General features: G+C 35.2%; 3 protein-coding genes across 4 annotated transcripts; 1 reads left to right on the top strand and 2 right to left on the bottom strand.

Moving 5' to 3' along the window:
* Positions 1-5,866: 5,866 nt before the first annotated feature.
* Positions 5,867-15,757, top strand: LOC143468813 (pancreatic secretory granule membrane major glycoprotein GP2-like). Its single transcript, XM_076966218.1, has 11 exons — positions 5,867-5,996; positions 6,324-6,400; positions 6,998-7,062; positions 7,675-7,800; positions 8,005-8,210; positions 9,141-9,310; positions 12,795-12,927; positions 13,043-13,161; positions 13,363-13,531; positions 14,339-14,510; positions 14,914-15,757. The coding sequence occupies exons 3-11, from the start codon at positions 6,999-7,001 to the stop codon at positions 15,093-15,095; spliced, it is 1,341 nt and encodes a 446-aa protein (XP_076822333.1). The 5' UTR covers positions 5,867-5,996; positions 6,324-6,400; position 6,998; the 3' UTR covers positions 15,096-15,757.
* Positions 15,758-22,025: 6,268 nt separating this feature from the next.
* Positions 22,026-25,619, bottom strand: LOC143469262 (splicing factor 45-like). 2 transcript variants are annotated; one of them, XM_076966901.1, is made up of 10 exons: positions 25,479-25,619; positions 25,309-25,404; positions 25,049-25,200; positions 23,884-24,020; positions 23,613-23,684; positions 23,439-23,517; positions 23,266-23,359; positions 22,804-22,950; positions 22,509-22,607; positions 22,026-22,401 (listed from the first exon to the last, which is right to left on the bottom strand). In XM_076966901.1, exons 1-10 carry the CDS (start codon positions 25,569-25,571, stop codon positions 22,222-22,224), a joined length of 1,149 nt encoding a protein of 382 aa, XP_076823016.1. In that variant the 5' UTR covers positions 25,572-25,619; the 3' UTR covers positions 22,026-22,221. The 2 variants fall into 2 exon arrangements, with proteins under 2 accessions (XP_076823016.1, XP_076823017.1); XM_076966902.1 differs by having other exon boundaries at positions 23,439-23,499.
* Positions 25,620-25,625: 6 nt separating this feature from the next.
* LOC143469264 (cytosolic Fe-S cluster assembly factor NUBP2 homolog) lies at positions 25,626-27,182 on the bottom strand. Its single transcript, XM_076966903.1, has 2 exons — positions 26,675-27,182; positions 25,626-26,358 (listed from the first exon to the last, which is right to left on the bottom strand). The coding sequence occupies exons 1-2, from the start codon at positions 27,140-27,142 to the stop codon at positions 26,041-26,043; spliced, it is 786 nt and encodes a 261-aa protein (XP_076823018.1). The 5' UTR covers positions 27,143-27,182; the 3' UTR covers positions 25,626-26,040.
* Between the last annotated feature and the right edge of the window lie 70 nt (positions 27,183-27,252).

Genomic DNA, 27,252 nt, shown 5'->3' with positions numbered 1-27,252 from the left:
TTTCATTGCGTGATTAAAATGCGAGCACACAACTTTTGTACTTAAAATTGAAAACAGACTCTTTATATCAAATGTATCTCAATGAAACTTTATATGTTGGTAATGTAATGCGATACAAACTTGTTGCAAAAAATCGATTTATAAAATTCAAATTAGTTTAGTTATTACAAGCAATTACGTACAGAAAGTAGAGCACTTCTGAGGTGCCGTTGGAAATACTGTAGTCATATTTACATCACCAACTTTAGGTTGACCGAGCTTTAAACTCTTTATGTTAAATGTATCCCGATGAAACTTTGTGTGTGGTTAATGTAATGCGATACAAACTTGTTGCAAAAAATTCAAACAATTAATGGTAGTTTAATTAAAGCGGCAATTTCGTAAAATATTGATAAGAATTTGTAGTCATCGTAAGTAAGCGTGTTTTTATCATTAACTTTTTACCTTGACCGTAGTCCAATACAACCCTTTTTGATCATGATAATACAAGTTATGTTATTATGTTTGATTTGTTTTCAGTTGATCGTGTTGTATTATCTTGTATAATAACAACTTTTTAACTTGACATGAATGACTGTTATTTGGAATTACATTGCAAAAATTGTCGAAAGTGACAGAAATTTCTGCAAATTTAATTTTCAGATGGATTGATACATAAAAAAATTACGTAGAGATTTAAACTTGCTGAAATGATAACAGGTTACTGCATTAATGTTTATCCAAGTGCAGTTTTGATAATTGTCTAAATGCTTCATACGAACAAAGCGAAAATCTTCATTGTACAAGTTTACGAAAATGGCTGAAATAACATTTAAATTTTAAATCGATTGAAAAACGACATTGCTTTTTGTAAAGACTCATAACTCGATAAAAAACATCACAGGATCTAAATTTGTATCTATTTAATAACGAATATATTATTGGTATTAACAGTTTTTAAAAAAATTATTTTAGCTTTAATATACTTTATTCTGGAAATGCAAAGCGTTCTTCATGAAATGTCTAGGTACTGTACTTGAAAAAAAATGAACTGTTCAGAATAAATATTGTTGCGTCATAAAAGTAAAACTATATAATTCGGTACTATAGTACCGCGGTACTGCCCACCTATGGATTACAGCATTATAATGTCATAGGTTGGGAATTCCCAAAAATATGAAATGTCAATTTATATTTCAACTTTATTTGGTTTTTGAGGAAGATTTTTTTATCAGTTCTTCGATGGAAAAACAAGAACGATTGGTGCTAACCGCCAAATGTTACAAGTTAAACTAAGCTATATAGATTATACTATAGGGTAGACCTACATAGGCGGTAGCCTAATTGTACATAGTACAATTCCACATGCAATGACATGTCCATTGACTGATTTATTAAATAACCAAGTTAAAAATTGAAGAGCGTACATGGAAAGAGGAGCTGTTCGTGTTACTCTCTAAGATACCATGCTTATGCACAAGTAGCCTATACATGCGCAACGGCAATACTCCTTAAGTAGGTCTTACACATAACAGGATGGGTGTCATGCAAATACAGCGACATAGCCTATGCAGTACAATTTTGCTGGGGACGATTGGAGAAGATATTATGAATACTAAGAAACCTGGTGCGAAATCTTAGTCAATTACCTACGCGAATACAAATAACTTACACAGGAACCATAAATTTCGAATTTTCCATGTTGCCTAGACAATACAGTGACACACAAATGCACAGACGTCGGCTAATGATACGAGAAATTTGAAATTATCAATAATGATGTAGGCTAATAAGCGGTTGAACTGAAAACTCTAAAGGTTAAAGGTTAACTAAAACAGCAGCAAAACTGAAACGCATAGGCCATAGGCTATAACTGATAGTGATATCCTAGTCTTATATGATCATGTTTGTTTTTAAAGGAATAGAAGCACATGATGGGACATATAGCATGCTGCTTGATCTGAGATAATTTCATACCAGCTATCAGCTTAGACAAAACCAAAAATTTTATCTGAGATTTGATCTCGAAAACTATAAACGGTTAGTATGACGAACTGGATATGATATAAAGTCTACGATATGGGCTCTAAATCTTTATGTTCAAACTGACAAACGACTTTACAAAACATTAACTAATTGGCGATGATTTTTTATCACTCGAAAAAGCCAAACTCATCTGCGTATAAGATATGCTTTCCAATCGATATACTTTGTTGTTTTGATTTAGTGTCGGAAAACTTATGAAATAAAATTCAGCAAAGTTTCTTCATATCTACCAGACGGCTGTTGTTTTTTGAAAACAACTATCTGCCAGACAAAATACAACAGCCGTCTGGTAGATTTGACAAACTGAATTTCATTCAATTAAAACAGGGTATAGAACAAAAATTTGTGTTTTCTGATTGCTTGAAAATCCCTTTCCACTAAGGGAAGAGAATCGTTCATTTAGAGTAAACCTACTGCATTTAAAAGAAATTGAACTCATTAAAAATTGCACTCATAAACAAATTTCGGCAAAGTCAAAGTAAGTTTTATACGATATATAAGAATGATAATTAATCGTTGAACAGCTGTACAACCCCAACAAACAAGTGTATGGCAAGGCGATAATTATTATCGGATAATAACAATAATACTAAGCATTTCTATAGCGCTCAATACCCGATTAAAAGCCGTTCAAAAGCGCTTCGCAGAAAACAGATAAAACGGTTAGTAACATACAAAACATAAATGATTAAAACCAGCAAAACCTTACGCTAAAATCAAGATTTAAAACGTTAAAACACAGAAGCACAGAGAAAAAACGCATTTTTAATAATTTTTTGAAAGAGTTCAGGTCGTCGGCAACTCGATGAGGAATGGACAAATCCCATCAAGAAAAATAAATAACATATCTTGATGAGAAATAATTAAACGCATGCTGACTATGCTGTGTACAAAAATATTTACAAGGTTAAGTTATTTTATCTTGAAATCATTAGTTCTTGTTTCTGTGTGATTGCAAAATCTCATATACGGATATCTATCATTCTGACATTGACATAATAATTGGAGGAGAGCTACGTAATACCTTCGACTTTTGACAAACTATTATAATGCAAGTTGAGGTTTATGACCTAAGCTGTATAACAAACAAACACCAATTTCTAAATTGCCAATTGAGGCAATTGGCATACTTTGGGTCAGTAAAACGTATTGAAATCAACGTGCTATAAGTCATATTCCCAAAAGTTAATTTTACTAAGGCCTTCTTTCACACACCACATTCATATCAATTCATGGACACTTTTTTTAATTATTACAGTCGGTAATATTAACCGGAAGTTTTCAAATGCTTGGCTTTATGAATGCGTTTGTCTGGTATACTGCATGTTATTGGTTGTGATTCATTAAGAGTGAAATCCCTAATGGATGTTAATTGTTATACACATGTTCGATTTCTTATGGGCATCGCGTTCAAAAAATTTTATGAGCTAATATCAAGACTCTTCAAATCCTAAAGGATTACAGGGATTACAGGATTAAAATCAAAACACCAAAGTCCGGAGAAAACGATCTGATCTTGCGCAGATGTCGGATTCAATACTTTAGGTGCAATTATATGGTGTATGCAAAGCCGTTGCCATGATGTAACCACGGTGGTGCCCTATTTGCAGGAGTTATGGGGTGGAAGAGTACCCAGCAAAGCAAAATTTTAGTTTACCAAAGTTAAAAACCAGTTTAGCATTTATGTAATTTTCTAATTGTCAGTAAAATAAAAAATTCTAACAAGTAGCTGAAAAGTTTTCATAAAAAATCCCACCTTTATCTCGTGTGGCATCAAATGTTATATTCTTGCAAACTTTTCATTTTATTTTCCCGCTTTTTGGTGATAGTTGACTTGCTGAACATAAACAAAACAAGCGGTTGCTTTGAAAAGCTGCGTGTTGACAACCCTTATTTCTATATTCTGCTTGCTTGTGACGATTTAACACGTCACCTTATAGATCAATAAATTTAAACATATAAAACCAGTTTGGCTACTCTTACGTAGGCTATCCCAAATATTATTGCAGTGCTACAAGTGACACTTGTTTAATATTTCTGTTATTTTGCGTAATTATGACGATATAGCACGTCGCCATAGATCATTAATTTCAAACATTTAAAACCAGTGTAGTTACTCCTATATGCACCAAAGGTATGTATATGTGTTATTATTATTATAGTCCAACATAAATGACACTTTTTAAATATAGGTGAAGTCAATGACATATTAACGCAAATAACTTGTCGAACATTTTTCATTGAAGGTCATACAGCACAACTGTTTCATTTCAAAGCCTTATTTTCGGTTTTACCAGCAGATGTTTAATTGTTGCAATTTCAATTGGTTAAAAATCCAGTTATAGCTTTTTCGTTACATAAATGATTAAAGGCAAAACTTTCTTAAATGGTAAATTTTACAATGGTAAAATTTTATTTATAATCGTGCTTGGTGAGCTCACTGATTTACGATGACCCTAACGTTTATTGCTACTTAAACTAATCCATCAAAGCGCAACAATGCAAGTCACATACCAGTCCCTTTACATGCAAAATAATTCCCGGGGCCGCTATTGTGTCAAACGACTCATTGTTGTTTCCCCACCATGCACTGTTCGAGCTATTTTCAAAATCTTCTGTTAAACCCTGGATTTTATGCGGGGACAGTTTTTAAGTGAAATCTCTGAAATGAAATTTGCTATTTAATAAGGTGACAGGCATTCGGGTTCGTTGCGAACAACGTATATAACAATGCAAAGATACGTGGCTTCGTGTTGAATGGATTTGGAAAGCTTTCATTATTTGACCTTAGGTACACTAAAAATTTAATCCTGGTCAAGGAAAGGAATGTATCTTGACCACATAATGTAATTAACAGTTACTTGTGCGTAACCACGTTACCGCAGTCGTTTGTGTATTAGGTCGAAATTATTTTAAGATCACTAAATCACGCTATACCTGTAATTTAGCTGGTCATTTACATAGCTAAGATACTAGTAACTGTATTATAATTTGTACATTGACTTTATTTTACCTAGAAATTCCAGTTAGGCATGTTAGATCGTGACGTTGGATGAAAGCCACGAACGATGGCAAACGTATGCTCTACATGGCCGCGGGCAAATGCTATCAAATCATACTGTGCGTGGTTATATGCGCTCTTCTTAGACCAGCCGTGGACAGATAAGCAAGTTCAATTTCGAGAGCTTCTTATGCGTAGAAGAAGTTTCGTGCTTAACATTTAGTTAGTTTGGTGATACGAAGTGGATCTAAGGTTCCCAGAACACAAGTGCATTTGTACTTAAACCACGCAGTTGATGTTTGGTTACGGTTTAAGATTGTAAGCGGAGAAATTTCAGTTTGTAACCTCGATTCAAACTTTCTATACGTTGGGGTTTTGCTAAAAACAGCTTTCAATCAATGCAGTGATGTATAAGGCAAAATTAATGAAGAAATATGAAAGATTTTATAAAACTGATTGTCATTGTTATGCGCAATTAAAGCATTAATAAGTGACGTTGCTCCCATATATAGAGAGCATTCAAACGTGACCTTTTACTGAGCTTCGGGCAACTTAAAAGTTATAAATCAATTAACTCTTTTCGTCAACGTCATTTTCATTACAAAGTTCTGAAGCGCGATTGTGTATATTGTTTATAAGCACTTTGGCGACGTGTATTGTTTTAATCTTTATATGTGAGACTTATGACGATAGTCTTCGTGATTCATCAGTTGTCCATCTTGTGGTGCTATCGCGAAGGTATAATTTTCCGACGTCAATGTCATGAGTAAATCTGGCTCTGGCTTGTTATGATTGGAATTTAGATTGGAAAGAAAAGCTTAATACATGACGATTACTTATGTGCAGGGAAGTTGTAATAGATGGAGTAGCTTGTGTTTTTGCTATGACGTTTGGACTTATACGATTTGGACACGGCAGTAAAAAGAAATCTAGATCTTCCAAGAAAGGTCAAGCAACAAATAAAGATAAGGTGCTAAGAATATGATTAATAACTTCTTCTTTAGCGCTATGACGTATGACTATTTCTGACATGACTTAATCAGAAGATATAACTGGAAAAGGTCGACAAATTTCTGTTGCGTAAGAGTTACCAAAAATAAAAAACTTATTTTCTCAATAATAACTTAATCCGCTGGTGAAACTAAACTAAATTGTTTTGAAGAGTTAACTCCTATTTGTAACTTGAAACCCCATAAGAATCTATCACAACGTTATGTGGTTGTTGAAATATGCAAGATACAGCGTTACTGATGTTTACTGCATGTCGCAGAATTTAATTGACTTCTTAAATTGGCAGAGACTTTCTCGAGAGATAACGCCGCGCTTTGGCGCGTGAGTTGAATATATTTTGCCAGAAAAATTTGTATTTTTAAGGTAAGTTTTTAACATTTTTTTTAAAGTTGATTGATTTTAGTGCTCTTTCGCCACACCGTACGTCTATAGCCAGCAGGCAAATACTTTAGCTGAAGAGGTGATGTTTCCCATAGCATTTTTGCTTATCATTACATTTGCGTTGAGTTTCAACAAAGAACCTTTATTACAATCCGTTTTTTCAATTACTCCGAAAAAGTTGATTGAACGAAATAAAATTATTTTAACTCTGTAAATGTAATATGTTTGTAGATTCCTAACTATGCTGCAAGCTCAGCCTGCTGGTCTTGTTGAACCGGTAGCGCAGTACTTTTGCCTGTTAGACATTCTCCCATATAAGGGTTGATTTTAATCGAATAAGTTTATTTCTTATAAATCCGCTTCGTGGTGTTAGTCAAACAATTAAGTAAGATATTCGCCACTTTTGAGTCTTGGCCCAAGGCGGCGAAGCGCCATAGGCTCCACATAGCTTCATAATGTTTTTCTTGGGCTGCGATTGGCGTCGAGGTGATAAATTAATATTCGTGTATAGATATACAAGATTCGTAATGTTATACCGAAAGTTTCTTCACACTCATGTCCGATATGTTTCTATTTCAGAATGATATATCACCATTATGTTTGGATCACTTTGTTTCTTATGACCACGGTTCAACAAATTCAAGGTTTGTAATTCTAGTACTAACTTGTAAATGCTTTTTATAAACTTTAGTATTATTTTTTAAACTTGAAATTTAACTGGAAATTTTCATGCTCTTTAAGTATAAAGTTGCAAACGCTATTATTAGCAAAATAAATGCATAAAATTTTGTTCGCCACATTTTGCGTGTGATACAAATATTATTTAAGGTGTTAATCTAAAATTCATTGGATCGATCTTATAATTGCCTTTTATTGTATTCAACTCTTTTTCTCTCGTATCTCGCCGTGAGCGGAACGGAAACGTCGAAATTTTTTCTTAGCGTTACTTTTCTTTGTATATCTTCTCCGGATGTTAAACACGTATTTTTCACTTAAAACATTCTTTAACCAGCAATCAAGTGTAATATCAAGGTATCCATATCCAACTAAAATTTAAATTGACCTGAAGAACGGCAACAATTGAACCGTATAGCTTCAGACTTGGTCTCATTAACATTAATTTAAAAATGCCTCTGTACTTGACCAATCTAACCACAATCAATATACTTCTTAAAAAGCTTTGTTACCGAATTGTTTCTATTATTTATTTCAAAATTTGTTTCGTATTTTTTATCTTTAAACTACAATTTTTAAAGGCCAAGACGATGCTTGTATCGGAGTTACGTGCAATAACAAGGGAACCTGCGTACCGAATACGGCTTACAGTAGAGGATACTGGTGTGAATGTGACGATGGATGGGCGGGACAGGACTGCTTGCATCGTAAGACAATTTTAAACAATTTTTATTCTCACTTAGATCTTACTGTTAATATCCATCTACGTAGCACCAGTAGATAACTTAGTTCAAGATTAGCGTAAGCAAGTGTATATCTAGCCCTTTTTATTTGCTCCTTCTCAACGAGATTTTGCGAAAAGTCTTTAAACTTGACCAAGGACGTATACTGAATCGCATTGCTTTTTCTAGCTGAACCAACCGTGCAGTGTGGAGAAGATAGAATCGATGTCGTGATTGATAAAGGACTAGTTCAAGAACTAGAAATCGACGACGATGTCCGTTTTGTTTATTTCGGTCGATCTTCGGCGTCCTCTCAATGTCAGGCAACCGAAGAAAACAACCTCTACAAACTTTCTATACAAAGCCCGTTTACAAGTTGTGGAACCCAAGCAATCGTAAGTACCACAAATATTAAAGAATAAGTATTATGTTCATAAATTTGGCTCTTTTCTTATATGTTCCATTTTACGGGATGTTTTCGATCTTTAGGCCATTAATGTTATTGTGCATATAACTAAGTTTTACTTTTTCAGTTTTCTTGTAATAGTTGAGGTGGCCGTCCAAGGTGTTTTCTATTGAGGCTAAAAACCAGATCGAGATTTTATTATATGTTCATGAACTATTATTATATCTAAGTTTAAATTTTGTGTAGCTCAGGTAGTAATTTCTCCCGCATACACCCAGCTATGATAATGATGAAACCTGATTTTGGTTGTCAGTTTTGCGTAGAATGTGGTCAAACCGGTTTTTCTTAGCTTCGGGAGGCAGATTACCTTTGACGTAAATGACTGCAATTTTTTTAAGTTCTATTTTCAAACACTCTCACGACCGTTTAACTGCTGTAATAGCGATTGTCCGAACGTTATTTACGTCCTACTTACGAGGTAGTAACACTTTATAAGCGCTTACAACTCGATATGACCGGCACGAGAGTAATTAATAATCTCAATGACTTAGCATTTGATGTGATTGGTATTAATTACTTACCTGAAACTTTTTTAGATTACCGTAAACCTTCTTAAATTAATTTATTTTTTTTTCTTTCGTGTGCTTGCTGGCGAAACACATTGTATAAAATAGTTAGAAATATATGACCGCAAGAGAAATACATTTATTATGTTTTATACAAGCCATTTCAATGCTTGACTTTTTCGTGATTCCCCTCTAAAACAATTATAACGTTTTAATTTGACAACGTTATTATGCAGTTCTTTGCTGCATGCTTGGAAATATTTGAAAACGCACCTTTGTTTCTTGATACTATATGTTGCTATATGAAGTTTATAGTTATGCGACAAACTATAATTACTTGCAATGGTTTTTAGCAAAGAAATCCCGGAGATGATTACACATTCAGTAACACAGTCGTATGGAATCGAGAAGTTCACAACACCGATAACCTGATTGACCGAGAGCTCGTTTTATTAGACTTTAAATGTATATACGAAGATACATACACCGTCGGCCCTGTTGGACCTATGGACCCTGAAATAAGGTCAGATTTCTTATGAAACCTACTTCCAAACTTAAATTAATTTGTTTTTCTTGGTTAATTGTGTAAAACAATTGGCTAAATTTTCGAAAATTTCTCAGAAACCCATCTCCTTTTATAACACTAGTCAAGATGACATTTCAAAAATTTTACGCACAAAAATTTGTGCATCAGAATATTTATAAAACGCCCTATGTAATGTAGTCAAAGATTTAAAAAACTGGGAAAATCGATAATCTCTTTTCAGACAGCGGTGAAACACCGTATCGCCACACCTGCATAGGTTAAATAAACAGAAAAAATGTAAATGACTTGTAACGAGTGTGGGACTGAATAAATGCCTGATGTAAAAGGCTAAAAGACTATACGTAAAGCATTCATATCGTGCCGGTGCGGTTTTAGTGGGTTTTTCGCAAGTTGACCATGTTATTGCCAACAGCATTCATTCACAAATTTTTTTATATCAGCCATACGAAAGTTGAATGCTGGTTTTACAACTTTTTATTCGTTCGAATGTAACCTTTTTGATTTTTTGATTACAAAAAAATTCATGATTTTATGAGAAACTAATTCTAAATATCTATTCCTGTTTTTCGACACCAAGGAAATTCTAACATCGGACCAAGTAGAAGTAAAGATAATTTTCTTGTTTGTAATTTGCGTACTCTGTTTGCTGTAAGTTTGCTAGCTTTGATATGCAACAAGCGTAAAGTTGCTCGGTTTTGTTCCAAACACTGTGGTTATAGCTACATTATGCTGGCATTTTATTAAGTAAAAACGCCACAGTTCAAGTCTTTTAATTGTCAGTAAAACTTGTTTTTGAAAAAATTATGGACTGAGTTAGAAAATTCCGTAACAAATTTTATTATAGTATTTATACCCAAGTTTAAGACACAAAAGCCGAATCTCCAACTCATTTTTTGCTTGAGTGCAAAAAATTAGTATATGTAAGTTAAAGGTAAAAACCTCTTAATAAGCATAGCTTAGCGATCATGCATGGCTTGGACAATTTTCATTTTGTACCTTATCTGTTGTTCTTCAGTAGGGAGAGTAATATACCTCCAGATTTCTAATGTGTAGTAATGAGTTCCAGTACTACTTGTAATGTGCAATGACCACACGTTTGAAACTTCGTGCAAATCGCAAAGCGGCACCAATGATTTTGGCAACCTCTGAGTCATATCTAAAACACTTAGGGCAAGTCTCGTAGGCTAGCATTTTGTTGTGGTTTTGCAGATACTAATCGCTTTTGGCTATTGTGTTGATAAGAATATCAAACACAGGTTTTGCATTACACAATGATATACTTGCGTAACCTAGATATACTGCGTAATTTTACCGAATTACCCGATCATCAGAGTTTATCGCTGAAAGAGTGTAGCAATTTAGCATTTGCTATTCAGCTAATTTGCCATTACCCTATATGCCAATTTTGGTCAATAATTCTTATAATAATCAGAATAAGTTTTATACTTCTTGGTTAAGACCACAAAACACTTTTGACCCGTTGTCTGATGTTGCGTTTGATCACGTGATAACTGCTTAAAAAATTTACGTGCGAAATATCCATGATATTTATAGTGGCACGGAAGAAATTTATGGACTTTCCGCTTGAAACCGAGGGCGGGTACTTTTTTGTTTCTTTCAGAATTTTGTACGTAGATGGCACAGAAAATGCCATTTTGTTGTTATTTCAGCGTTTTGCCGGACATTATTGTAAAAAACAATCTCTATTTGTATTTATTTAGTTAAAAGTTCTTGGAAATTGCGTCCGAGTGTTGGAGAAATGAACCGTGCACTTATGTTCAAACTAAAAAACGACGCCTATTAAGTGTACATTAAATACAGTTCCTTATATTCCTTAAATTGTACCCGACATTAAATAAGTTATTTATTCAATCACCGATGCTCTGTTACCAAATAAACCATGTTTGCTGTGAGACCAATTTTTTTCTGTTAGAGAGTCAAATTATTCTTATTAGCTAATCATAATGATTCTATAAAGCGTCGAAGAACTCTTTACTTTCTGAAACCGGTTTACTACTTCTTGCTCTTGGAACCTTCAAGCCTTGTAGTGTTTACATTGATCCGATTAATCTTGAAAATGACTCCAAGGTTTGAAGCGGTATCACGCGTTCGGTGCATGCAAGCCGCGTGATAATGAAGCTACATAGTTCTTCCTTTTGTTCCTGAGCGCGCGGTCGTCCCGAACTGGCTTTACAAGTTTTTTCTGCTGTTGTTCTCTTTGAAACCGATTGTTCTCCGTTCCACACAAACTGACGTCATAATGAGATTTGTTTAATTCCATTTTGAATAAACTAAAGCTTTCACATGAGTTTATATACAATTAAGTAATTTGCGTGTAAGCTATAGCGCGTCGGTATTATTGTCGTGCATTATTTTTAATGTAAATATATCCATTGCTAATTTGAAATGTCAGTATACTTAAAGATCACAAAAGTGCAATGATTGTGGCTCATTGCTCAGACTAAAAGTATATATAGTGTTAAATGTGTCATTTTGTGAAATTATAATACTGTGCTGTCGAACTGCTAACACTTTAGTTAAGGGGAAATCTTTTCGGCCGTAAATTATAAGATAAATCTGTGTATGATCAAGGCTAATGTAACACATTTCTGCCAATAACGTTTGTCAGCATTTGAATAATCATACCATATCCTTTCCCATGTTACACATTTTCTACTGTGATACCGTGGTTTTCTATTCAGTAGTTTGACCACACCTCAGAGAATGTTTGGTTTCCCGTCTCGTTATTATTTTCGTTGAAGGCTTTGAATTAACATTTTATTCACATCCATTTGACCAGTTCTCTTTGATCATTCCAATTGCAGACTGTGTTTGGATGTAAAATTGATTTATTTATAAGCTGTTTTGCTTGGCTTTGAAAATGCAATACCAATTTTTAACCGGCAGTACAAGGATTTTTGTGTGGTATATACTCGGATATATCTAAAAACTTTCTATTTTGACCTCTTTTTGATAGACTATAAAGTGCATGTCATCATGAGCGTATAAGAACGAAGTTTCATTTTCTCATCAGTTTGCTTTTTATTTAATGAAAATCGCTTTCATGATAATTATATCCCCGTTTGACCAACAACCATTTTGGACTTTTTGATTTACGACGATCGATGGGAAGTTGCGTCCAATTTTAATATTCTTGTGGTCATAATTATCCGACCTGAGCTGTAAATCACGGCGGGAATATTTTATTTGTATCCACCTTGGACCTTCAAACCAGATCGAATTCATGAATGAAAGAATAGCTCGAGACGAATTTTAACAATAAGGAAATGCTTCGGTTTCTTGACAGTTGTAGTTGTCGCAATAAAAGTAAATGAATTAAATTTTTGCAGTTTTCGTTGTTTCGAATGCTTCTCAAATCAAACATGGTGTAAATTCGAAAAATACTTTCAGTAATTTATAACAATATTTATTGGTTTGTCACACTTAAAATCTTGTGCAGTGTCCTCAAAGTCGTCACCGAAAATGGAAAATTCGAAGTTCGAATGCGGCTCTTTGACGACAACAGCTTTACCCGTGAACATGAATATTCAGAATCACCAACCGTTGCAATAGGAACATACGTTTACGTTCAGGTATAACTCCGTAATTTTGATGTGACACTATTTGGTCAATAATTAGAATGATTTCGTCAATAGCGATTGGTGTAATGACTTGTCAGATACAAATAGACTATATTTTGCCGGTTAGGTTGAACTTGACTTTGCGGAAGACTCAGATCTCGTGGTCACCATGGATCGTTGCTATGCCTCCCAATCACGTGACCCTGGAGATCCTATTTCCACAAAACACATGCTGGTCGTTGACAGGTATATGCACTTTTATACACTTGTATATTGAGCCTATATATATGTATATATATATATGGCTACCTCTGCAAATATTAAACGAATCTTTGAGTAAACCTACCTGTTATCACTTGTATTATGACCATGAATATAAAGATACAATTTATTCTTTCTGCAAGGAGGTTTATTGCTAAAATTTACCAAAAATTTTACTTCTGCCAGATGCGCGAATCCAAACGACTCCACCGTGCAAGTTCGATATAATGGAGAATCAACTGAGAGTCAGTTCAAGTTTCAAATGTTTAAATGGCGGTGGAGTGCAGACGACATTTATCTTCACTGCGAGGTCGACATCTGTAATTCTGCCAATGAGACTTGCACTGGAGAAGGGGTATGTCCTGTCGTGAATTGCGGTTACTTTTGTGTATCATATCAGGCTCGCTAGGTGTATTAGTGAAGCAATACCTTGTAGTAACATTGCCATGCTTACATCATCTGTCAATGCTATACGTCTTCGAGCGCATGTTACAGTTTTTTGAATGTGTTCGGCTGCTGTTACCGCCAGCGATTTCATGCTTGACCTTTTTAAGTAGGTATTAAAAGTAAAATATTCTCATAAATGCAGTGTGATTGTCAAAATCGGTCACCAGCTGCGTGTTAAAACTATGGCCCGCAGCTATAAATCAAACCCTGAAGTGCCAGTTTCTAACTTATTTGACCCGTTATCGACAATTGCCTAAATTTGCCAGTGGGTGGACGGCTTTTGGTTTTCTTATTTTGTTTTAGATGAAACGATAGCAATAGTTTTCAGGTCAAGTGTGTTGAGATGGGTTCGCTTATCATCACATCGAATCCGTTTATAGAGTAAAAACAGTATACAGTATAATGTATCATGTATACAGCGATGTATTGTGAAAAACTGAATTAATATAAATTTACACTATAGTTTAAAAGGAAAGAACAAAAATTGTTAGAAATCGTAAAAACTGTTTAAAAAATTGTTAAAAACCGCAGTGGAACAATCGATTTCGATTGTGTTGGTACATGTTGCACTAATTAAATGCGCCATGTCCATGATATAAAATCAATACCGGAGATAAAATACCGTTTTAAATGAAAAAACAGCAGATAAACGTCTGAATAGTCATGCAGCTAAGAATGGATGAGCTGTGAATTACTTCGCCATTTTCTCTCTCAGATCGACTGCAAGGGCCTTGGAGGGTTCCGTAAGAAAAGAGCAGCTGAAATGGAAGGGGAATACATCCCTTCTCTAACACCACATACGGGTCACATCATTAGCAAGGGTCCCATCCACGTCCAGTTTGGCGACAACTTGTCTAAAAACTTGCAATCTACCGACCAGCAAGATGGTATGTATTTTGATACTAGGATTTCATGTTTCGTCTGCGAGCGTAATTTGTTACTAAGATATTCATGGCGTATGACTAATACAGGTATTTGCCTTTTTTAGTTGTTGTATGCGCTTTCTACGACGTTATTAGTAATTACAGTACATTTGTGCTACTACACACCAAATAAAGAACGAATTACGTCTATTGAATGACTAACATAAAATTACAGTATGTTGGGCAAAGCAACTTGCGCTGTTAAGAGAAAAGAACAGATACGTTTAATTAGTCAGCAAACTAACGCCGTTTCACGGTGAAAACATAATTTACACATTTCCGTATCACGCACATCTGAAGATAGTTCAAAACAATTGTTGCTAACATTGTAAAAACAAGTTTTTAATTTATCTTATTGTACTTGCAGTTGATACTCCGATAGTGGCACTTGGAGTTATACTTGGTTTGATATTGGTTGCGCTTGGAATTATAGCCGGTGTCCATTTCCGCAAGAAGCAACAACTAAAATCGGAACTGCTCCGAGAAGAGGCCGAGACTGCCTCCAACAAACGCTTAACGTCTTTGCATTTCACCACAGAATCATTTTAATTTATTCAGAGATATTTGGTGCCAAATGCCAACAGCATAAATGAAATCCTGTATTCCTATTGCATTGGGCTGTCGTCATATTTCGAGATATCGTTATAGTTTGCCAACAGAGCCTCCCGCTGCGTCTCTACCTTCCTGTCATACTTTACAACGCTTGTAATTATAACCGTGCGCACTTCACGCTAAGCTTACTTACATGGTTTAAACACCTTATCTTACTCACAACGACCTTTATTTAAAAGTTTGAAAAAAAGAAAGTTTTAAAAAACAAAAAACACTTCAAGTTTAACCCTGCAAAGGACTATATTAACAGGATACGAAAAGACCTGGAAAAATATGAAAGCATATGTAGAAATACTTAATAGCGACGTTGTATGTGGTATTGATTCCGTACAATTGCTTTAAGGTCAACTTTGGTGTGTTGTGTCCGCAATTTTTCTTTTCAATCTAACTGATGACAACGTAATTTCTGAAAATGATCAAAGAATCATAGATTTCATTGGTAAATATTGCAAGACATATATACTAACCCAATCAAGTAAAAATTTAGTTGTTTTTGGGAAGTTTTAACCATTACTTTTATGTGCTCTTTATATTCTGTTGGTTGCATCACTTAAATACGTCGCAAATGAGATTATGAAGTAAAGTTTATTCAAACTTAACGTGTCATTTTTGTCATACAAGCGAAGTCAGTAAACCTGTCTTCTAAACAATATGTATCTCGAGGCAGTCAAGTGTTTTAGGAGATTTCAATCAAGTGGTTTAAGAGAATAAAACCCGTAACGGTTGAAAGAAAACAATTATTTTTTCTGCTATCTTTTTCCAGTTCTTAACAAACCAATATTTTCTCATTTCATAGAAAGCGTTACATTAGGAATTACAGCATCTATCAGACGTATAGCAAAGATTTAACGGCAATGAAAGTCTCACCTATATTCATCCTATATACGAGCTTAACTAGACTTTTGATTGGTGGTTTATCTTGGGTCGTGATCTTCTGCATTCTTGTCTGTTATTAAATTTTTGACAGTAAAGCTATTTTAACCGTGCTATAGCAAACAAGTGAATAATTATTTCAAGCAATTGACGGTAATCCAATTGTTTACATAAATTTTTAATATTTGTTCTCAATAATACATGTATAGCCTAACCACAAATGCTAAGATTCTGATATTTAATTTTGTTCTACTTGCTTTATAGGTAATTTGCTTGTATAGCTTATACCCAGTTTACGGTAATTGGAAACAACACTAAATGTTGAAAATTAGATTTACTTGTATTGCAGAGTTGAGTTATCTTGGGTGATGCACTAATTTTTTACTTCTTCTATGTCGAAAAACGTTTGCAGATGGCAGTTTTGATTTATCGACCATAGGCCTACCTTAAAAATTGATCCGTCAATGAATTTTGTCATAATGCCAATTAAGAAAAATTTAGTATTGTAATTTGCGCAGATATCTACCTTAGTATAGAAAATTTCGTTTTTGTGTCTTAACACTTTGCATAATGCTTTTACTTTGATCCCGACGTGAATACTTTTTCAATTTAAATCCATATATTACACTAATAAGTATTCCTTCATAGATCTTTAAACACGATATACAATTAAATATTATCCGCTAAGCGCTAACCATTTTTCCGTTAAAGGTTGCGACGCAAGGTTCAGGAAAGTGTTTATTGCATATACAGTCTTTATAACCTCATTTCCAGTATGGCGAGTTTTTACGTAAGCGCTGACATTTTATCCTTTTTAATATTTTCAGCTAAAAAAAAACGCTTCAGTGTTGCTCTATATACGTAGCCTAATACAGGTTGTCGCGTCGTGTCGCAATTTTTGTTACAAGCTATATTGGTAACAAATCTATACCACAATTGCGGGCTTAAATCCACCTACACATACTTTTGCAATAGGAGTGGCCGAAGCCACGTACAATGAGAAAAGCAGAAACATAAGGATTTTGTTAATTAAAAATAACATTTTTCAAATATAAAAACGCCTGAAGTCATGCGACCCGACATTGAGTAATATTCTATGTAAAATAAGCCGAAAAGTGATTAAACGGGATATTTCGTAATAACACAATTTTACCGAGCAGACGTCTACATAGTTATTTTTGTAATTGACCACACCCGGCCTTATAATTTTGCATTTATTTGTACAGCGTGTTACAAATCCATTATAAGTCAATCCTTACCCAGAGGCGATTGATTTCGCCTCGTGCCAACTGGACACCCTTCTCTGCATAATTAATCATAAGATCTATATTTTTGCCAGTCCATTGCACACCGTGTGCAAAGCTGGTCTTATTATGCTCATACAAGCTGAAAGTCGTTTCACAAAAATTATTATAACTATACGTTTGAAATTTTTCTTATCAAATAAAGGGGTCATGTCGGAAAAACAACACCTAACAATTAACGTGTAATGATATCCTTGTTTTATTATCATTTTGTAAATGCAAATACTAAAACAAAATTTTTGCAAGTTACTGTATTTGAAGTTTACTCATAATAGTCTATATGTTGCTATATCGAGTTAGCTCGTTATAGGCTATGCTTGGCTATTTTCGAATGACTTATGTGTATTTGTTCCTCATGTTGGGCTTGGTTTTAGGATATGGGAGTTTATTGTTAGGCCTAATGAAAAAATTTGTTCACATGCATGCTACCCAGATTAGCCTCGTACAGTCATACTAAGGTTCGCTTAAATCCAGTTCTTTTAAAATCGCTTAACAATATTGCGGTTGGGAGAAACTCATCGATGATCCTACATCGTGAAAACTCGTACAATATTGAACCCGGGGTTGTATGCACTAGATGTAAACAATAATTTCTTAAATCTAAACATACGGGCTATTCTGTTTCTGTATTTATTTTTTTGAGCTTGATAACCGACAAGTTCTGTGGCCTGATAGGATGAGTATACACCAGAAGAAGCCAACATGAAAATGACGAGGTTTTCGTATATAACGATACCAGCAGAACTATGAAAATAAAAGCTCTTTCTCACAGGTAACGCGTGGATTTTTGAATCATGCAGGTACCGTCGCAATAACTTAATACAGCACAACTTAGGTCACGACATGCTTATTGCATTATTGTCAGTTTGGATATAAGCGCTGGACGTAATTATTTAATATTCAGTTCATGTTTTAATTTTCAAAACAAGTTACAAGCAGTGTAAATTTAGTACGTATAGTTTCATAATAAAAGAACTCATGCAGCCCATCGCTATATACAGCTGCAATTAAGGTTTTCGGCAATCAATTTCAATTAATGCATTTAACTACTAAAAATATTCCTTTACCATTTACCAGTAAAGTGAATTAAACCAATATTTAGCATCTTCTGTTGTTATTTTGTCTTTTAAAAACGTTAGCTCTTGCATGTGTTCAAAAAGTATGACGTCACGTTTTACGGCTTTCTGCACAGATTATCATCCGTCAAAGTTGGTCGAGGCGACAGCAAACCACCCACTGTAGCGCAGGCTATGTGCTATGTAGCCTATATGTTGTTTAGTGTCACCAAGAGCATGTGACTATATCTAAAGTCAGATAAAGTCAACTGATTTTGTGTTTACAATTCTACAATTTGATAAAAAATGGAAACAAAACATTATATAGGCTATAGGTAGGTTTCTATGAAGATACAAGACGTTACCGAAACTCCCGCGGGCCAAAAAAATTCGACTTGTTTACGGTTTAAATGTTGTTTCATGAAAGTTCGATTTCTTTGAAGAATTTAGGTTAAGCAATTTGTGAGCATTTTGTTCGAAAGCGCAGATTTAGAGTTTCGTCGCTTTTCCACATAGCGACTCACATATATCGTGCTGAAACAGCCCCACATTACAGCCTGACCTCATGATGATTGTTACTGATATATGAATGAATAATAATTTTACTTCATTGTCGCTGAGTTCTGTATATAGTTAGAATACTCCAACCTTTTGCTTAAGCTATTTATGTTCCAAGAGTTCCATTCAGTAGCAATCCGAAAGCAAGAGACGGCATGTTTGGTGGGCGGCGAATTCGAAGAATAATGTTGCCTAAGCTTAATTAATTGCTCTAATTTTTTTACTCAATCGGGCGTTACCTACTGTATAACACGATGATCGAATGGACAATAAAATAAAAATAAGCCGAATAATATCCAACCACCAATTATACTGCAAAATGCAAAAATTCAGCTTCACCGTTCAACCATTTTGACAAGCTACAGCTACTGTGAATCAAAATTTTAAATGTAATTTGGTTTGGTTGGGACTTGGCAGTCAAGCTATGTAAAAAGCATGATTTCATCGTTTTGACTGCTCTGGACCCAAGTTGAAATTCACAAACACCTACTTAAGATCTACAACGTGTAACATAACTTCTGTTTAAGAAATTTGTCCATTTTATCGATTAAAAAACGAAGAACTTGATTTGATGATGTCCTTCAGGAATTTTCAACAAAAATGATTAAGTTATTGTATGGACTTGCGTTGTAAGCAAATGGCCAAACAACTAAGCTTACAGTATTACGTCCTGGTCTGAAAACCTGTCCTCACGTCCTATCCCAGTTATGAGTTATTTTTCTGAAATAATGTAACATGTTCGGTAATGTTCCGATTTTTTTTCAAAGTCATTATATTATCATTTTGAAAAGCGAAGCAGCATGTTCCAGTAAGGTAAAATTTATAATGTGAAGTAAAATTGCAAGCGATTATCGTCACATATGTTTTGTCCTGAAATAACATTTACTGGGAGCATAATAGCGGCAAACATTGCATTTGCAGCAATATCCTTTACAGAAAAAGTACCGGTAACGAGTACCGACAAAGTATCGAACTACTCTTATAAAATAGTACCGAATACCGGAACCGTCGGTAAATGTTTTGCCAAGTATCGGTACCGTTACCGACGGTACTTTCAATGTACCGACTGCCCACTTCTGCCAAGCACACGTTCGTAAAAAAACCGTCATTTCTATGAATCATTGCAGATTTTGCACGTTATGGTTGAGAAATAGTGGAAATGAGGTTGTTTGTTGTTGGTAACCACTTTGTTAGTTTGAACTCACCTTTGGCAAGAGGGTTGGTCAATTGAGAAATCATTCCGATTCCATCGTCCACTGATTTCATTGACGCCAGACATTTATTAACATAAAAAGTGTTCAAAGCAAACTCACGTATATCTTGAGGATATTCCTTTCCAAATTTCTCGGAAGCTCTTTTCAAGCAAAATGCGGCGCAGCTTGGTGACGGATTCGCACCAAACGGACTGCTGTGAAGTCTGTTATTCTGTAGATTTGGGGATCAATACATAAATTACCATTCGGCCACTATAGCAATCTGGATACATTCTAACCCTTGGGGAAAACATGAACTTGATGAAACATTGCCTCCACATCTGAAGCAACTGTAAGAGATTCTATTGGATTCTATTCTTTGGTGGAAGACTGGGTGATGCGGCTTATACCAAACAACGTGATTAGCGTCTTCATACAGGACTGTTTAAGCATATACCATTCCTCTACGCATTCTTTCATTACCTTGGTTTATTGTTGATGTGGATTTGTATTTTTCTTTATGCGTGACTTGAGACAAACAAGTTCCTTTTCCGCCAATGTCAGACAGTTGCCTGCAACCAGGTCTCAAAAGTAAGGATAATGGAAACTATCTATCTTTCGTCTATCAATAATGTGTACGGTCTTCCATCGATGTTGGTATAGTAAAGACTTGATGCATTGCATTACATTTTGATTATCCATTCGATTGAGTACAAGTGTTTTAATTCTGCCAATAAAGTTGTATTACTTTTTTATATAATGGCCGTTCTGCTGCATGAATGCACGTGCAATGCCGAGACGTACTCGCAACTTTCAACCACAGGGGAGTCGGATATAGCCTCAATCATTTCGGGTATTTTCATCTCACAATCACAGCAGACGGGCACTAGGTCACTTAAGCTTTGCTGATGATTACTGATCGAAAAATGCATATGTGCAAAGCTCATCGCCAGAAGTTTTTTTCTCAGAAAAACGACACGCAAATACACGTCTGTCTTTGATATACCGTGTTCTACTGCTGCAGAAGTCACTTCATTTGTAGAAAAGTCAGGTTCGCAGTCCTCTACAACTCTAGTGTTATTCATGGATGCGGAACCTTTAATGTCCGGTCGATGGAGAAGTGTATGATGGTGGCAAGCAGACATTTTTTCATTGCAAATTATTACTTGTCTGAGACTGAGCTTGACACATCAATTCTTGCATCAATGCAATGGGGTCTTTTGGGTGCCGCGGCATTTGAGTAAGAGTTAGAGACTTAAGGCCAAGTCGTTCAACTGCTTGATGAACCGTAATAATGCACAAGAAAAAGTACAATCCACCACGTACACGGTGGTGAGACGTAACCGTCTCACACACAATTACTCGCGTCCAGAAATAGCATTGTGTAGCCAATGCCAATCGTCTACGCAGATAAAAGCCTGTCGTTCACGCAAGAGCAAAGCAGTTTCCTTTACGGCATAAATAGCTAAGACTAAGTCAAAACGTAACTTGGTTATGGTGGCAACTGCAGTTACCAAAGTCGGTCAATTTGGAAAATGCTTACGTGCGCGACAATTCTTTGTGCGTCGCTTACGCGAAAGCTTCCCGGAAGTGACAAAAAAGCGTTCGATGGCAAGATAAAAGAATTGATGAACAAAATACCCGATGGTTTTGGGTCTCCTTGAATTAATTATGAATAAACAGTACTAATAACGGCATTTTGTCTACCAAAATTTTAAAGATCAGTTTGTTTTCAATATTACAGGCGTTGGGAATTTCTGTACATCCTAAGCCGTGATCGCGAGCACAGAAGTGGTACTTGAGCGCTAAAAAGATTTAAACGTGTGTGGAAAAACGTTGACCTACAAGTACAATACATCAAGGGATAAATTGAAATAGACAAGATAAAACGCAGCGTGGGCTGTAATATTAGAATCTGACGCTGAATAGCGCAACATTTCTAATGCACTGTACAAAAACAAGCTTTTAACATACACACGCGCATAAATGCACAACATCATGAGAAGTACGGGAGCTACTTCGCCAAAATAGCGTTTAACAACCGTTCGAGGCCATTCTTTGGAGCTTAATAAATAATATTTCACGAGAGTATCTCCGCCAGTTCAAACGATTTAAATTTCGCGGGATCATAAAACGAAGCCTTTACTGTCCTTCCGCCAAAAAATCGTCCGTTTAGATCCACCAGCGCCTTTATGGCCGCTTCCATTCGATCGAATTCAATGAAGATTCGAATTGCTTCGTCGTCAGGAACACTTTGCATCTACGTAAGGATAATATGCACAAATATGATGATATTGACAACTCAATCTCAGGCATAGAAGGCTCCATCGTAAAGTACGATAAGTTTGACAAAACTGAAGGTATTACCTCATAGATAAGACATTTTATAACAGCGCCATATTTGGAACATTCCTCTGAAGTTTCGGCTTCCAAGTCTGCGTCTACTTCTCCAGGTCCAACCATATTCTGAAAAAATGAATCGCTTTTTAAACCAAATAGGACCTACAACACATTTCCACTTCACAGTTCACACAGTAAATCATACAACGAAAAGAATAAACTACTACATCTTAGCAAATAAATCCTAAGAAACTTTATAAAAAAATTAATGAAAGCGTCTTGCTCTTTATCTCGTACAGAAACAACAAATTATTCTTCCTACCCTCAGACATATCACTTTGGTGGGGTTTTTTAACAGATCTGTGACGTTTTTCTTTTCTTGCTGTTCTCGCTCAAATTCCTCTTCCAATTGTTGCTTGATCTGGTCACTGGATATGATTTTGCCGCCACGTTTGCTTGTCTTCTCCACCTAGTTACATCACAAGTTTTAGATAACATTTTAGACAACTGATCCGATTTAAAAAAAAATGATGTTGTATGGAATAAACCGTGTTTTGGGTTGTGAAATGTGACAATAAATAAATCAAATAAGAGCAAATGCACTAACACAACCTTAAACAAGGCTATTATACAGTATAACCTTACTTCGTTTCAACATGATAACTAAGCAATCATATCAATTTCTTGTACAACACGAATTAAAGGTAGCTTAAATTTCAGGAAATTGAAACTTCTAAAATCTAAAAAATAAAATCCTTATTTTTATAGCTAATTAATGACATACCTGCAAAGCGTGACTTATTCCACGATTGTCTTTTCCGAGTCCCTTTCCTTCTTTAAACCCATATTTTGCCATAATTTTGTGAGCCACAGAACCTCTAATAGAATGAAAAAAGTTAATCTCGATATCAATTTGAAAAAGCTAGTGATAAAAAACACACGATAAGATCTACTTACTCCAAATTGCTCGCAAACTGTACTCCAGCTCCTCCTTTAAACAGTGGGGATAGGGGGCGATCTGAAGTAGGAGCCATACCTTTAATATGGTGTAAATTACCAACCTAACTATTACAAACAGTTTAAAATCATCCTTTCCACACCTTTCCCATATAACCTGCATTAACTACTTACCAACAGGTAGAGATTGGGCATCAGATTCTATCAGAGCAGTGGGTGGAGCTATGGCTGCCTTTCCTGGCATGACTACAAGTTATAAAAACACAAAAGAAAAGCTTTCTTTAACTGTTTTGACCTAGTGCTTCAAAAATGTGCATGCTTATGGTGTATACATTTCATAGTTTTAAAGGTTGTGATGCTACTATCATAGCCACAATAACATGTACTTGGTACAGCCTTAATAAAATCACCATAAAGTATATAAGACATGAGAGTAACTGTGCACCTTTCTTTTTCTCTGCCTCACTATCGTAGTCATCATAAAGGCCAGGTTGACCAGAAAACCCACTGGGCTCTTCAACCTTCTCCTTTTCTGCATGTCTAGCCGCTCTTCTCTTTCTTCTTTCTTCAATTTCCTTTTCCCTGCAAAAGAAATTATTCTAATTAGGAGGAAAGAAAGATATAATAGATTGATTGCTACCACCCTAACAAAACAAATCATTGGTCGCTAAAATGTCATGGTGAATCACACTTCACTAAGTTTGACAAAGCATTAAGAGTTTTGTTATCAATGGTGTACAGAGACCAGAGATGTAAGATATAAGATGTAAGTCATCTCCTTAAGGAATGCAGAAAAAGTGGCGACTTAGGCAAACAACACAAAATTAAATTCTTTATTGCATTTTTTGGGACACTCCATTTAAATTAAAAACTCTGTAAATTGTTTTTGGTTAAAACGTAATGCTTGTCGAGATATTAAGATTTTAATTTTGTAAATAGAAAAACCTCCCAAACTAAATCTACCTAACAGGCACTGCCTTGTATCTAACAGCCCTAGACTGCTACATTCATAACCTGCTTGATGATTTTCTGAAGACAGAAAAGAACTCTCCACTCGATAGCAAAAGCAAAATTGTGCTATAACAACGACATTCTCCATGCACTATAGCTAGTGTCATACTCATCATCATTCTTTAATATCTGGCTAGGTCACTTCGCCTAACTGTAACAATGCTAACTGTTGGAAAACTAAAACTGATAAAAACAGTCTAAAATGACAAGGTTTCCAGATCATTCATAAATGTACATTGTGACATACCAGTACAATAAGCTTGTGTTACGTTAACAAGGATCGTAGACAGCTGGGCGATACAGCCGGAGTGTAGTCGCAACAGATTAAGTTTGCCATATAATCATGCTGACAAAGTGTTTCAAAGATCTGACTATTTATACGAACCATTTTGGTTATAGTAGCAAGAAAACAGTGGCGAGTTAAGCAAATAAACGAGTTAGGCAAAGACGACTTAGCCGAACTTTATACCACACAAAACAATAGACTTTCTGCCAGGACCAAGCGATAGAGGCAACTTAGGCGAGTTATACTGTATATATATATACATACAGTATATCATTTTTCTTAATACACAAGGCTATAATTCTTAGCTAGCAACCTGTCTATTTCTTTTTGTTTTTCTCTATGTTCTCGATCTTTGCTTGTCATCTTTTCATAATCATTAGGACGCAAAGGATCGTATTCATCCATAAATTTTTCAAGAACTTCACCTCCTAAGAAAACGCTCAATTGGGTGTCCTTGGGTTCGTCCTGCATGGATTAAAGACATTAGATAAATGAGTCATTTGACCGTAATACAATTCCAAATCATAGCAAACGATACACGCCAAAAAGGTGAATGCATTTGAACATATCTACCTCTTCCTGACGTAGTTTGTTGAAATCGATCACAGGAGCCACAGTCATTGTTCTACCTTTTTCGTTTTTGGCTTTTGTCAAAGTAGCTTTTCGTGCCTAGTTAAAGAACAGATACAAACGTAACAACATAATACTTACGAGTAAACATTTATACTTATAGCTTCATCTACCTGAAGTTGTGTTTTAAGCATTTGGAAACTGGGTGACCATCCAGCTGCTTTATGCTGACCACTTTCCACACCCAAGCCATCATACAGTGACATCTTAAGAAAACAGCACTTCAAAACAAGTTATATATATAATGTTTAGGTAAAAACCTGTCGCAAAGGTAACATACTCAGTAAGTACTATGAAGAAAAACATGCCCGAATGCAGGCATTGTATAGTACAAATATATACAGTTTACACCAATAAATTATCTTTTAAAATTTTTGTAGGGAAAGTAATAAGACATTATCAACAACAGCAATTTATAATTTGATATTCTGCAATCTTGCCAAATTCTAAATTTGTCCAGCAAAAAAATATATCAGAAACACACAGTATATATTATCTTGAACACTTTCCTAAAAGTACTCTCCCTGGCATGATTATTCTATTATAGGAACAAATACTTTTTAATTTAATTCTTTAATTAATTGAATAAATGAATGAACACAATTACATACAAAATAAATGCATGCAGCTTAAAAAGCATAAACTGCAGAAAGACATTTGCACGTATAAAAAATTTCAGTTGTGTGCAACTTGCAAAAGATTTTCAATAACATTTAAGACAGCGACCTTCGTGTTTGAGTGAACCAAGGCATCTAAGATAGATTCGCCATTTTCACAACACATTGCTAGATTTGGATCCAAAGGAACTTGGCCTAAAAATGGTATATTCTCCTGTTTAGCAAGTTCTTCACCGCCGCCTTTTGAAAATACGTGTATACACTCTGAACAGTTTTGGCAAATGTATCCTGACATGTTCTCTACTATTCCAAGGACTGGCACAGAACCCTTTCGACAAAACGTAAGTTCCCGTAAAACATCAGCAACAGCAACGTTCTACAAAAATGATGATGTCAAAATAAACAATTTGTAATTTAAAAATGTTTAGTTGAAATTTTTAGTTCAACAGTATATATATATGATTCATACTTTGTATGCTAAGCGTGTACAGAAAGTTTTACATAAATTTTTCTGCTTACAAATAGCTGAGTAAACAATCATAGGACCTGCAGACAATGCAAACGTATTTACTATGCTGCCCAACTTAATAACTGTCTATGAATAGCTGATTACGAAGTAATTTCAAATAATGAAGCCCAGCACCCGATTATAGCTGCAGCATTAAAAACAATTATTTAATGTGACAAATTACCTGTGGTGTAGTTATAAGAATTGCACCAGTAATTTGTTTTCTCAAATTTTCTATGACAGACAAGTGTTCATCACTGGTTCCAGGCGGCGTATCAACTATAAGATAATCAAGTTCGCCCCAACATACGTCAGTAACAAACTGCTTGATCATAGCAGTTTTCTTTGGGCCCCTCCATATTACTGGGTCATCCTTGTGTTTCAGAAGAAATCCAATTGACATGACTGACAGTTGCTTGTCCTGTGATGAATACACAGGAACCCATCCCTGATCACATTGGTGGACAGTACAGTCTTCTAAATTTAACAACTTAGGAATGCTTGGTCCACATAGATCAACATCAAGTAAACCAACTGTTTTGCCTAAGGCTTTCAAGCCGTAAGCAATTTGGACAGAAAGTGTGCTTTTTCCTACTCCACCCTTGCCGGAAAGAACCACTATGACATTCTTAACCAAATTTAAATTCTCCATGAAGAATTGTTAAACCTGACCTGTTAAAAAAACAAAGCCATAACTTTCAATCTACAATCACAATTTAGCCCTAAATCAAGAAGTACGGGGCTCACCACCAAAAAATTATT

Source organism: Clavelina lepadiformis, chromosome 8 (assembly GCF_947623445.1).
Source record: "Clavelina lepadiformis chromosome 8, kaClaLepa1.1, whole genome shotgun sequence".
NCBI classification, from domain to species: Eukaryota; Metazoa; Chordata; class Ascidiacea; order Aplousobranchia; family Clavelinidae; genus Clavelina; species Clavelina lepadiformis.
Note: the sequence above shows the minus strand (reverse complement) of the source record. Positions and strands in the feature narration are given on the sequence as shown.

What these genes read in the sequence shown, in the direction of transcription:
- LOC143468813 (XM_076966218.1), top strand. Translation starts at nt 6,999, where the DNA reads ATGATATATCACCATTATGTTTGGATCACTTTGTTTCTTATGACCACG. An exon ending in GTTGTGGAACCCAAGCAATC is followed by an intron (nt 8,211 to 9,140) that starts GTAAGTACCACA and finishes AATGGTTTTTAG; the next exon opens with CAAAGAAATCCCGGAGATGA. An exon ending in ATCTACCGACCAGCAAGATG is followed by an intron (nt 14,511 to 14,913) that starts GTATGTATTTTG and finishes TTGTACTTGCAG; the next exon opens with TTGATACTCCGATAGTGGCA.
- LOC143469262 (XM_076966901.1), bottom strand. Translation starts at nt 25,571, where the DNA reads ATGTCACTGTATGATGGCTTGGGTGTGGAAAGTGGTCAGCATAAAGCA. An exon ending in TGCCCAATCTCTACCTGTTG is followed by an intron (nt 23,518 to 23,612) that starts GTAAGTAGTTAA and finishes ACCATATTAAAG; the next exon opens with GTATGGCTCCTACTTCAGAT. An exon ending in CAGTTTGCGAGCAATTTGGA is followed by an intron (nt 23,360 to 23,438) that starts GTAAGTAGATCT and finishes TCATTCTATTAG; the next exon opens with AGGTTCTGTGGCTCACAAAA.
- LOC143469264 (XM_076966903.1), bottom strand. Translation starts at nt 27,142, where the DNA reads ATGGAGAATTTAAATTTGGTTAAGAATGTCATAGTGGTTCTTTCCGGC. An exon ending in TTCTTATAACTACACCACAG is followed by an intron (nt 26,359 to 26,674) that starts GTAATTTGTCAC and finishes TCATTTTTGTAG; the next exon opens with AACGTTGCTGTTGCTGATGT.